This window comes from Neodiprion lecontei, chromosome 4, assembly GCF_021901455.1.
Source record: "Neodiprion lecontei isolate iyNeoLeco1 chromosome 4, iyNeoLeco1.1, whole genome shotgun sequence".
NCBI lineage: Eukaryota > Metazoa > Arthropoda > Insecta > Hymenoptera > Diprionidae > Neodiprion > Neodiprion lecontei.
The window spans coordinates 4755689-4768805 of record NC_060263.1 but is presented as its reverse complement, the minus strand read 5'-3'; the positions used below and the strand labels follow the sequence as shown (position 1 = coordinate 4768805).

At 37.3% G+C, this 13117-nt stretch overlaps 1 protein-coding gene across 1 annotated transcript in view; it reads left to right on the top strand.

Moving 5' to 3' along the window:
* Positions 1-13117, top strand: part of LOC107223223 (headcase protein) — a 155383-nt gene that overhangs the window by 26453 nt on the left and 115813 nt on the right. The window contains exon 2 of the mRNA XM_046738247.1: positions 2613-2709. Within this exon, the coding sequence (XP_046594203.1) occupies positions 2613-2709 (97 nt within the window). The remainder of the gene's footprint in view (positions 1-2612; positions 2710-13117) is intronic.

Below are 13117 nucleotides of genomic sequence, written 5' to 3'. Positions count from 1 at the left end.
ATAAATCGTGATAAAAGAAAACACGCTGATATTTCGGAAATAATAAGTTTGTTAAAAATCATTGTAGAATTATTTGAGAGAATGGTGATTTTTTTGTTGTTACTAGTGAAATTTTAACTTGGAATTAGATTGTCGAGAGAGGGAGAAAGGACTATAGATTCATTAGTGATAATAATTAGTCAAATTGAATTAGCGAATGAGGTGAGAGAACGAAGCTTGGGATTGCGGCAACTAGGCTTTTTTTTTTTTTTATTTTTATTTTTAATGACGAAAGATCGTCGTTTCGCGATTTTGAAATTAGTATGTAACGTCTGGAACGAAATCGAGGGCAATTTTCTTGAAAGACGATCATATCTATATTTTGCAAACTTGACTGTGTATTTTCAAATCATTATTGCTAAATGGTAAAAAAATTTCTCAGCGAGCTTCGAAGCTGCGGCAACAAACTCGACGTAACGAAACTTGTCGAAACAGTCAAGTATGCAAAATATGTACAGAAACCTGTGCGGATCGCTTTGATGAAAATAATTTTGACAATTTTGATGATAGGAGTTACGAACTTCGTTCTCACGAATAATTTTTCGATCTTATATAATAAGAAAAAAAAAAGAAGAAGAAGAAAGAGCGGAGAAGGTGTTTTTCACATTTTAACACCCCCCCCGCCATTCAACAAATCGATGTTTTTACACGCAGATTTTTGCACGTTATACGCGATGCAGACTTCCGGTACAAAAGTAACTTCCGCGTATATAAGCAGCAGCACTCGGAATGTCGAGAGTGCGAATTTTGTTAAAAAAAAGATTTTCGACGCTCGGGTCTCTCGAAAATTGAAATGTCGGCTGTTGACATCTGCCATTAAAGCGTCAAGCTTCTCCCCCCGAAAGAGCTTAAATTCTTCTTCTTCTTCTTCCTCGCCTACCGAAAGCTCGCGTATATCCAAAGATTTTTCTGCACCTACCAGGCATACACATTATTGTAAGTTACACGTGTTTACTAGTCAAGCACATGCATTTATTCCCTCGGTTTTTAAATGCGGATGTAAAACTGAGATCGACGTGGCTCTGCTAAGTGACAGCCGAATGCCTTTGAAATTTTTAACCCGATTCTACTCATCGCCTCTCTCTTTCTCTCAATGCTTGGTACACTAATTTGAACGGCTCTTTTACTCACTCTCGTATTAGCTCCAGGAGCTTTACCAGCTTTTATGTAATTCCGGGCACGTATTCCAACGATTTTATTTACACGTGACATTCGATTTTCCTCGTGTAATAAGTGTGTGTTTTGGCAAATGAATCTTTCAAATACGTTTATAAAATATTAAAAATATCTCGGTAAATGTGAATATATATATATATATATATATATATATATATATATATATATATATATATGTGTGGGGAATTTCATGCAAACCCGACCAATTTGTTCAAAATAAATTTCTTCAATTGTTCCGACTCTGAAACGTACCCCTGAATTTTTTCAGATTTTTCACTCAACTGCTCGATTATTTATAAATATATATATAAAGTGATTTTGAAAAGGACATTGTTATTTTTTTTTTTAATTCTTCAAAAACACTCAGAAACTGTATTTTCTGTTCCAAACATTTCAACACCGGACCAATTTGGATGGACCAATTATTTACAGTTTTTTTTTGGCCAGCTAAAACATAGTTTCGAACGGTCTCAAATTTTCCGAAAAATTGTAGAAATTTCTATTTTTCACTTAGAAAACATTTCTAGACCGGTTCCAACATTGATCGATTTATTATTATTATTATTATTTTTTTTTTTTTTTTTTTTTTTTTTTTTAATGGCACGCTAAATTTTTTTGCGGACGAACTTCATAATAAAACCGTTGTAGAAATGTTCTAATTGAAGAACAAATTTTATTAGAATACAAAAATGAATCAGTTTTCTTCTTCTTCACCTTCACTTTCTTCGTCATCATTTTCGCTTTTTGCTACTACTACTATTATTATTATTATTACTACTACTACTACCACTACCACTACCACTACCACTACCACTACCACTACCACTACTACTACTCCAATTATTATTGCGATTATTCTTGTTCATCGTCATTGAAACACGTTGTTTCTGTCGTATCACGCAGATTGTTGTGTGCTGCTTTCATAACAACCACACAACACACAGGTCGCGTTTTGTATTATATACCTACCTATAGTTAAGTTAGGTCAGTTACGAGTCAAGCGACTAAGCGATGACTACTCTTCCTCTCCTCCAGGCAGACATAATATTGCGATTACTCATTGTCACGATGTCACGCGTCTCTGACGGTTCGCCCTTTTTTTTTTTATTATTTTTTTTTTTATTTTTTATTAATCTCTCTTTCTTTTTTTCCCCTTCCGCCGTCGTATTTCCAATCTTAGTCAGGATTATTCAAACAGAAAACTGTATTCAAACTGTCGACGAGTTTTCGGACATTGTCATTCATTGTTACCTGCACAATCCTGAACAATCTATTTGATCAACGAATCTTCACGCGGAGTTGATCGAATTGATTTTTTTTTTTTTCTTTTTGCTTCCCAGTCAAGTCGATACTCTCCCACGTATCCTAATCGCTTCAATCATCTTATTATTTTTCAGGCAAAGCTGCGGAGCTAATGGAATCTTCTCAAGGCGTCTCGACTTCAGAGCCTTCAACAGCCTGCCGAGGACGAAATTGAACTCCTATCACATCAAGGTCGGTGTTGTTGTATTTTTAGTTGTCGTTTAAAAAAAGAAAAGGTTAGAAATACAACTTTACATTACTTTTAATCAATTTTCGAAGTATATTCATCTGTACATCAGAGACAATTGCATAGTTGAATATTTGATCGATTTGAATTTTATCACAGCATCGTCCGATCGAGGTTAGAAATAGTCGAATATTTTAATTTACGTAGGAGGAATTGCTGATCGTAGAAATTTGAAACACTATTAGCTGTTTTTCAGTCACTTTAATCACGAGTAACCGAAATAGGTTACGCAATTGTGTTATGAAAAAAATGATTTCAAAATTAGGACATTCACCTTTTTAACGATCAGGATAATCGGTCAGTTAATTATTTTTATCACGCTTTGTGGCACAAACTTTTTAATTTTCAACAACATCGGTGATGAAGAAATGTATTAGTTCCGGTCGACAAGTCGATTTTTCTAATTTCAATGAATCTTTACGTTTTCGAAATAATCTAGAATCCGGAAAACAGGTTTTCGTTTTAGAAAAATTTTCTATCCGTCAAACACGCAGCAATTATCTCGGCAAACTGTTTGATGAAAAAATTTCAAACTTACATTATCTCGCAATCAAATGATTAGGATGTAAAATTTTCATCTTCCGTTTAACTGAGAACTTCCGGTTTCACCAGAAATAAATCGATTTTCAACGTTTTACCAACAAACATAGACTTTCTCCAAACAAAAGATTGTTTTTTTTTTCAAGTTTTTTTTTTCTTCCATTATAACGTATAAATTTTTCGTTTTGCGGAAATTTTTTTTTCTTCCGAAACTTTTTCATTCGGCTGCCAAGTTCTATCAGTTTCAGATTTTTCACTCTACCGTTTTCCCGAGATAATCGCTGAAGTTTGTCGGAAACTCTCTTTTTCCATGGTAATGAAAAAAGTATCCGTTTTACCGGCTCGTTTCGAATGTTTCCGATAAATCTTGTCGTTAGTTACATAACTATCGTTACTCCAATGGTTGAAAAATCATCCGGTTACGTGAATTTTAGAATCTTGACCTTGTCATAGACGCGATCAACATCATCCATATCCTTCCTCTCACTTGATAAATCTATGCAATATACATAGATACACAATAGAGAACTGATCGGTACCATGCTGTTATAACCAAGGCCAAAAGCACCGTTTGCATTTTTATGCACCATGCCGCATACTGCGGAGTTTTTAATACGACAGGCCGATTCCGATGCTTTTGCAACAATGCGCACAATCCTCTCTCTAGCTCTGCATCACGATTGTTATGCAAAGTGCGAAACGGTGTCAACATGTTTACGATCCTCCGACACCCGTCAACTTTTTCTTCATTTTTTCGTCCCCTCTCTTTCTCGTTATTATATATATATATATATATATATATATATATATATATATATATATATATATATATATATATATATATATATATATTTGTATTATACACATGGATGTATAAATATATCTGCGATAGTACCGAGGATGACGCTTTTCATTACCGTCGGTATTACGGTCAGCGGTTAATATGCAATGTTGTACCATCGGTGAAAAATTTTTCTCCACAATTGGTATATTTCTAGCGGTATAATTTATACATATTATTTGATACGTAATGGAAAAGTCGTTGCAACAAAGATAGCTGTACATGGTTTTTGTTTGAAAAAAAAAAAAAAAAAAAAAACACAATCAACATATGCGTGGTAGTAAGAATGTTTGCGAAACATTGATGTAATATTTATTCTTGACCTACTACTCCAATGAGTAATAAACAGCCGTGTAATTGCACGAGTGTTTGAAAATAACGAGTTTTTAAAAATCACGGTGTTACGTTCGTGTTTTAAATTTCCCAGCTTGAACTTGCAATTAAGTTACGTAATTGACGCAGTGACGGCAATATTTTTACGTCGAAATTTGTTGTTTCGTAACTTTTCAAATTACACCCGAAATTCCGAATTATTTCGATTCTTTCAAAGATCTCAAGTTGTACTAAATTAAAATAACAATTGTTAATATTTTTCTTTTGTAAATCTTTCGTCATCAACTTCCGTCTCATCAATGAACTCTCGAATTATGTAAAGTAGTTTGGCAGATGTTTCGGTTTGTATAATATTTGTTTACGCTTTATACTACATACTAAAATTCGTATAATCAAATCGTAAAATTTCCAAAATGACGTCCGCCTCCTCCTTTAAAAATTCGTTCCTTGTTTTTTCTTTTTTTTTTTTTTTCTTATCGACGCTTACAACTTTATTCTCATTGCAATCGTCGGTTTTCCTCATAGTTTCTATTCGATTGTTATATTATTTATTCCCTTATTGATTAAATTTTGGTTTCCATGCGATGATATTTTTCCCGACGAGTATACTGCTGCAGAATTTAATCCCCTGCCCCAACTTGGCTGCTGCTGCTGCTGCTGCAACGTCTCGTTTATCGTTGGGGGTGTGCATGGTCGTCCTACCCCAAATAGGCGGTAGAGAAAATCAATAACTCGCCTTGTATTCCATCCCCCCCCTGTATTCACGTCCCGCTTGCATTTCCTATGTACGTACCTACCTAAACCACGCGCCCTAAACTGCGTCGCACTTGCATCCCTCTGTTGATGACGGTTTATGCAAGCATTCGCTTTCAGCGCAATCATGCTGCTGCGTAGCGTTTGAGCGTACGTATACATAGACATACCTCTGTACGTATCAATGCACTGAGAGAAATTTTTAGTTCCGGTTACCGCTCGGTCCTTGCCTATTTTAATTTTTTACCAAAATCGAAAAATATAGTTCTGGGTAGAAAATGAAAATTAGTTTTCTAGCCGTTACCGGAAAGTCTGGTGTCCGTTACTATTCTCGCTCGTTACGATCACTGTTGCTATATTTTCGCGTAAGTGTTGCTTAAATTTAATGCTTGTGCAATAATAAATTGACGTCAAAGCCTTGTTTAACTAAAAAAGTAGAGTAAACCGAAGAAACTGTTTTAGCGTGTCAATTATAAAAAAAGGGTCGACAATAGCGCAAAATTGTTAGGCTTACCTCGTTTTTCGTAATTCCAACGATATTCAAACAGTTTTTTTTAACGATACCTGTTTCACATTTTCATTTTCTTCGGTTTTTCACCACCGAAGTGTGTCTATCTTCTACGTGTGCCTGTTTGTCACCTCTGATTTAACCAGATAGAGCGAGAGAGAGAGAGAGAGAGAAACCGAAAGTGTGTGCATGCTGGGAAGCCTGCAGCTTACCCTCGCGGTATATTTCCTCGACATGGCAACGAGGTGCGGTGCAGCGACAACGAGAAATACCAATGTGACTCTGTACGTGCATCCATACGTGCATATGCATGTATGTATGTATGTATGCATGCATTGTATACCGGACCCAATCTCTTCCCTACCTCGCAGCCGCTGCATTCGATTCGAATTCTAAAATGCAAGGGTTGCGTTTCGCGTTTCGCATACCAACGATGCATTTTCCCTCCATAGTTGCACATATACATATATACATGTATATATGTATATATATATATACATATATCGTATTATTATCGCACACAAGCACACCTACATATGTATGCATATATACAACGTGTATCGTTGAATGGGAAACTTTTTTAACCTCACGTTTCCACAACTTGCTCGGATTTTATGTCGCATCGTTTTTCCATTTTCTTCTAGGTAAATTTTATCTTGATATTGTACCGGGCCAATCTCTTGAAACTCGACAATCAACCGCGCATGCGCGAGTTTTATCGGCCGTTGGCGCAGGTTGGCCATCCCGAGTTTTCGGCTGTCGAACTGTTTCTGACGGCGATGCGATTGATACGAATTTTCGAGGTTAGAATCTCGAATAATCGAGGCAGTGACTCGGAAAGGTTTGGAAAGCGTTTCGTTGTCGGGTCGGAAAGTTGATTCTTCAAAGAACGGTCGGAATTTAACGCTCTACGCTCTTTGAAAATTCAAACGTACACGTTTTGCGTAGGTTGGCCCGCCTGCGTCGCGGACAAGAATATCGCTGCGTGAAGATCTCGCCGACCAATGAGATTTAATTATTTGGCGCACGCGCGGTTGATTTTCAAGTTTCAAGAGATTTTCCCGGTTTACACCTGTATGTATGTATTGAAATTCCGAATTCGAAAAGGCCCAAAGTGAAAATTTCCCACTGTATAGGTACGTATTATATTTTTTAGTTGGTTCTCTGTTTCTTCAATCTTCCGTACTACAGTTGCCGGTGTTCTTTTTTTTATTTTTATTTCATAAGTCTGCGGCGACGCGTCATTTTTACTATTAAATTAAAATCTTTTCTCATAATATGCGAGGAAAATGGTTTGTCAGATATTTATGACCGAAAGTGAAAGATAAACATTTTCGGTAGACTCGTTTCGTTCATCTATACGCTTAACACTCGGGTTTATTTTCGGACGATGTTTGGACCCGGTCATTTTCTCGTATCGTATCGAAGAAAAATTTTTATTCCCACGCTTATCATTTATTTATTTTTCCTATTCGTGCGGTGTTAACTCTCGGGGCTTTCATTGGAATTCGGTTCAAATCGAATCGAGTGCCGTAACAGTTTATCAGAGATTTTAGGTAAAATGAAACCGGCGTGACGGCGTCGTCTGCTAGCTACCTACTACCCCTCTTACCCCGCCCCCCCCCCCCCCCCTCCTCCTCCTCATCTCATAATCTCATTGTAAACATTACCACCGCTCGACTGGAGATAACGAAATTAACACAGTTCAGACAACCCTTAACAGGGCTGCGAGGTTGACACCCTTTTCATTATTCTCCCTGTATTTATTTATTTACTTTCTTTTTTTTTTCCTGTAAACAACTCTCTTTAAGCCCAATTTATCCATCGTTTCGAAGAATTTTGAAATTTAATCAACGCCGCTGCTGCCGACGAAGAACCACCACCTTATCTGGTATCCTGGATTGTTATTATTATTATTGTTGCTGTTGTTGTTATATTAGTTTTGAAACTCGGTAAATGCACCCGACAGCGGTTTTACTCGTGCGGATACAAAACTGCAAGTGAGAAAGTATGTATCATTCGGTAAATAAAATTTAGTACCGGCAACGAAATTTCAGGGTTGATATATACATCCGAGTTGATTTTATAGCGCGCTGAAAACAAAATGGTTCATAAAAGGTCTGAGAAAAGGTTTTTGGCAACGCAATTCCACAGATACTAGTTGCTATTGCGTGATCAGTTGTACGGAGTGTATTTGCGTCACATTTTTGTAAAGATTGAAAAATGATTTTTCAATTGCGGTAATTGGAAAAAATGATCGTTTCGTTGAAATTTACGCTACATGAGTTAACTGCCACATGAAATAAAAACAAAAAGTTTATTTTTTTTTATTTTTATTTATTATTTTTTTTTTTTTTTTTTCTTAAGAGTATTACAGAGAGTATTTTGCCACTTGAGTAAAATATTTACCACGATACTATCACGAAAAAAGTATAATATCGTTAAGTTGATTGAATTAAAATCGAGATTTCGTATAGTTGTAAGCATATCTTATACGATTAAATTTTTTTTTTTTTTTTTTGTGATTTTAAAACAACGAAACGTTGATTAAAAAAAAAAAAAAAATCATTTTCTCCGAGTGTACGGCCAACATTTAACAAACCGTAGTGAAAATTCCAGTAGAAAACGGAGATTAGAACGGCAATGCGAATGGATCATCGATATTATCGATCCCGTAGTTTTTCTTCGTCGCCCTAAATCACTCACTCGTGCTTCGTTCGATCCACGCAGCGTGTCCATTCTCCTGTAAAGTTGCAAATTTACTGAAATCTCAACGGCAGCAACGACGAGATCAACGGACGTTGATTCCTTCTCGTTTGACACTGATTTACGACTGAACTTCGAGCAGGCATCCAGCTAATAGGAAACGTACCTATCAACCCTGCAGCTATTCATTGTCGGGAGGAGAAGAGATCAGACCGTCGCTTCGGCGTCCTGAAACCGAATACCAAACTCCGACGTTCCTTCCTTCCTTCCTTCCTTCCTTGCTTCCTCTAATTCCCGATGCAGGGGACTGCCGTTTCACGATTAATTAGCTCTTTGTTCCCTCGCAAAAAGTAAAATTACCAACCGAACAACGAAAGGGTCAAAAGAGACGAAAATCGAATTTACACGATTTAAGGGATATTTTGGTCGTGGTCTTTTGGCGGTTGCAAGTCGGCGTCCGATCTACGAGTAACTCTTATCTGATCGTCAGTTTTCGAATTTTGTACCAAAGTTTTTTTTTTTTTATAGTAGTACAGGATTCGTACGCAGAGAGAAAAATGTGGACAACCGGAAAAGTCGGGAAATTTCGAAAATAAGAATGGAATTTCGGATATGTCGAAGAAATAAATTCGTTATTATGCAAAGTACTATCTATTATTGAAAAACAAAAAAAAAAAAAAAAATTGTAAGTAAAGTTTTATTTCGTCGCATCGCTACTTCGTACATTCTATGTATATTAATTGGTAACGGAAATTTGAATTCTTTTTTTTTTTTTTTTTTTTTTTGCGTAAGGAAAAACGCAGGCTCTTGTTTGTAAATTAATTAATTTAGAGATTTTGAATTTTTACGAAAATCCGAACAGGCGTTTCATCGAAACTGGCTGGTACAGTAAATGCGTTATTTCGAATGGTTGAATCTTCGTTTGAATGATCGAAAACGAGCGGTAAACGTTGATAAAGTTCAGAGTTTTGACCATTTGAAATGTCTACGATTTCGCACGGATCATTTCGGAATCACCTTTACTATTCTGGATTTTGATCATTCGATTTCATGTTGTTGTATGAATTTTCTTTGATTTAACATTCTGCGTTTCGGAATTTCTTGAAACAGATTTTTGTTTCAGTAAACCTAACAAACTGATTTTGCGTTGCAGTAACCAAAAAAGAATCGTTACGTGTAGCTCGTTTCTCGTAATTCCAACGTTATTCAAACAGTTTTTTCAACGATACCCGTTTTACTCAATCTTTCTAGTTACTCGTAAGAAATGAAATTTTTCTCAGCGTGGACTTTTATTGATACGGTGAATTTTCGGACGGCGCATACAGTAGTATTCTCATGGATCACGTTTTCGCCAATTTTTTACGGCCTGCTTTCTGACCCTCACCTTCTCAATCCTTGGCAGCAATGTATTCACCGTGCTGCTCTTACCAAGCACGAAAACCGGCTTTATCCCCGACGAAAGTGAATCTCCCCCTTCGGGTTTCACCCTCTGCTCCGATAACGCGCCCGCTGCAGAAGACCTGAGGGGTGGTGGAGGGGTGCTGGCGGATTCTGGGTAGAACGGCGTGCCGCACCGGCCGGATGCCCTTGAAAATTCATCCCTGAACTGGGATAAGAGTCGTCCTCGGGAGTTCCCTTGGGGCGGGACCTACCTCAACCGGATCGATAACTCCGAGAGCAGTTTCCTCTCGCCCCAAACACCCTCCTCGACTAACGCCGGTGGGTCCTTCCGACCCTAAAAGTAGGCTCGGAAAAACCCGCTCCATTTCTCTCTCTCTCTCTCTCTCTCTCTTTCCTTCCTCTCCTTTCTCTCGCCAGAATTGTGTTACACGTATCCCGGAGCAGCACCCGTCGTTTCGGACACCGCGAGAACTCTCTTTGGCTTTTGTTGGCGGGATTTTTATCGTAACTTTGCGTTTTACTTCGTACCTCAATATTTTATTGACCGTCGTCAAGGGTATGAAGAATTTTATCGACCAACTTTTATCGTTTTTCAAATACAATCGTCGCTTCGGTCAGTTTCGCGCGATTCATGTCGAAACATTTTTGCGTCGACGATGAGAGGGTGAAGCGTGTCAAACTTTTTGGAAATAGTCAAAAATGCAGTTCAGTTTTATACTCGTAATTTTATAAAAGTATCGGGGGTTCGAGGTATTTAACAAAATTTCGATTTCTTTTTCTTTCTTCTTCTTCTTCTTTTTTTTTTTTTTTCTCAATTCATTACCTTGCGCGAATGAAAATTAGAACGTTTGGCTGCTAGCTTCAGCCACGTCTTGTTTTGTTTCCATTTTCTTTTACACGCGGATAAGAAAACTTGTGCTCGATTCATTGATTTCGAATCATTGTTTAATATCGGGTTTAATTTTTTGTACGAGATTCATGTTGGCGATATTTGGTGTAATGAAAAATCTATAGAGCTTATCTACATGCCGAGGATACGGTGACCTTTTTATCAATCCAATTGGATTTAAGAGAGTAGGCAGTACAGTGCGTCACATACTTTTTGGATGATTTTTTTTTTTTATTGAGATTGAGAGGATACGTCGATATGTTGGAAAATTGGACGACAAATCAGTATTCAGTAGTTTTAGAATCGCTCGCGATACACTTTCTTTTTTTTTTTTTTTTTTTTTAAGTATCCGAGGTTCCGATATTACAGCATAACATTTTGCGCTTTCAGGATACTTTTTCTATTCGTTTTCTTCTTCTTCGTGTCGTTCAAGTTACATTTGTCACGGATACATCTGACCGACGTTATTAACGAAAATACCATCATTGATATTGTCAGGTTTTCTTCTGCGAAGAGAAAGGATCATTAATCAATCGGTCACAGTGATGAAGTTTTATTGTTCGAGACGGAAATTATGACGTGATTACGATTCTAACCAATCTAACCTAATACGATTATTTACTCGGAACAATTTTACCTGTTTCCCATGGATTCGCCTTCTTTCACGTTATTTTCCATTTACCGCTTGTCGCGCGTTTGGAAAAGAGGTACAATTCAAGTTGGTAACTATACTGCCTTTTTTTTCAACCTATCTCGTTCTACGCTTCCATGACAAACAATCCAGCCAGTATAAGCGCGGTAGCTGTGCGTCAGAGTATGTATTTTTCTAATCCCGATTGAATTACGGGGCTATCACTGTAAAAGTAAACGAGACCGAATTCATCGCAATCAGTTGGCCAAGCCTTCGTCGCGTCGTCTTCTCTTTGTTTTTACGCGAACAAAGTCCGTCGTCTCTCGGTTATAACAACAACCGTGTGAAGGGTGGCTGACAAATTGTCGCGCCGAATGAATCCGGACGAAAGAATGCCGCCCTTATTTTCATCCCCCTCCCTTGCATTCTCTTCTTTCGATTTTCCCTTTACGTTGTTTTGCCGACAAGAGGGGCGCGGGAAAAACAATATGAGCGGTTGGAATGGGCACGTCATAATCCTTGGCCCGAGGAGACAAATGTCGGCTGGATGGCTCGGCCGAAGAAAGACTACGACTGGTCACCGACTCGTTAAGCGAATCATGGTTGGGGGAAAAACTGCGGCAAAATCTTGTCGTGTGTGGGTAATGGATGGAGGAGGAGTATATATCTATGTACGTGTATAAACGCGCATGAAAGACAATGAATGACACTCGACGAAACGACGGCTGAGAGTATCGCACACACTTTCAGAAGCAGAGAACCACCACCGGACACTTGATTTAGTAAAAAGGTACGAGAGAGGTATGGAGGAGAACTGTTTTAGATCTCCGCGTCTCGCGCAGTCATTTTCCGTCAGGCTTCTTTTTCATCCCCCTTTCGATGGCTTATTCTTTATACGTTCCTAATTCTTATTCTTATTCTTTTTCATCCCCCTTTCGATGGCTTATACTTTATACGTTCCTAATTCTTATTCTTATTCTTCGTCGGATCTCGTCTTTCGCAGTGACACACACTGAGTGCGGCACAATCTCGTTGCGCAATAACAATGGTCTGCGAATGAAATATAGAAAGAAAAAAAAAAAAAACTTTCTCCTTCTTCTTATCGTTACGTGTCGTTATAATAGATTTGATGATCTTGAATCGAAATATGGTAATTAAAGATGCGTACCACGTATACTTTTCGTGCAATGCGTTTTAAAACTATATTTTTGCTTATAAATTATAATCAAACGCTAATGATAGCGGCATTATTAGAAAAAAAAAAACTGAAAAAAAAAGAAATAAAGAGGGCTGCAAAGTTGAAAAGTTTGAACATTAAAATCGTTGGAAAATCCATATACTGCGAGAATTCTAGTTATGTTGTAGTTTTTTTTTTTTTTTTTTTTTCTTTTCATATTGTCGTATATGAATTTTTACGGTGATTCGAACAACAAAAATCTGCAAGCATTCCTTCTGACCGTTTTTCATTGTGTCGTCATTTTATGTGCAATATGTCCGGAGTTTACTCTCTTGAAATATAATATAGATTGAAGTAGTGTAAATGCGAAAAACAAAACACAACAAATTCCGAATCTCGAACGATATGAAAAAAAAATTAAAAATCGTGTCTTGTGATACATACGTGACAGCGAAAAATATAGATTCGGTACATTGAAAACTTCATATCTGTAATATTATTTTTTTTTTTTTGTTACTTTTCGAACGAGGATTTTGTTACAGAACCGTGCAATCGTTTGACCATTTCTCATTTC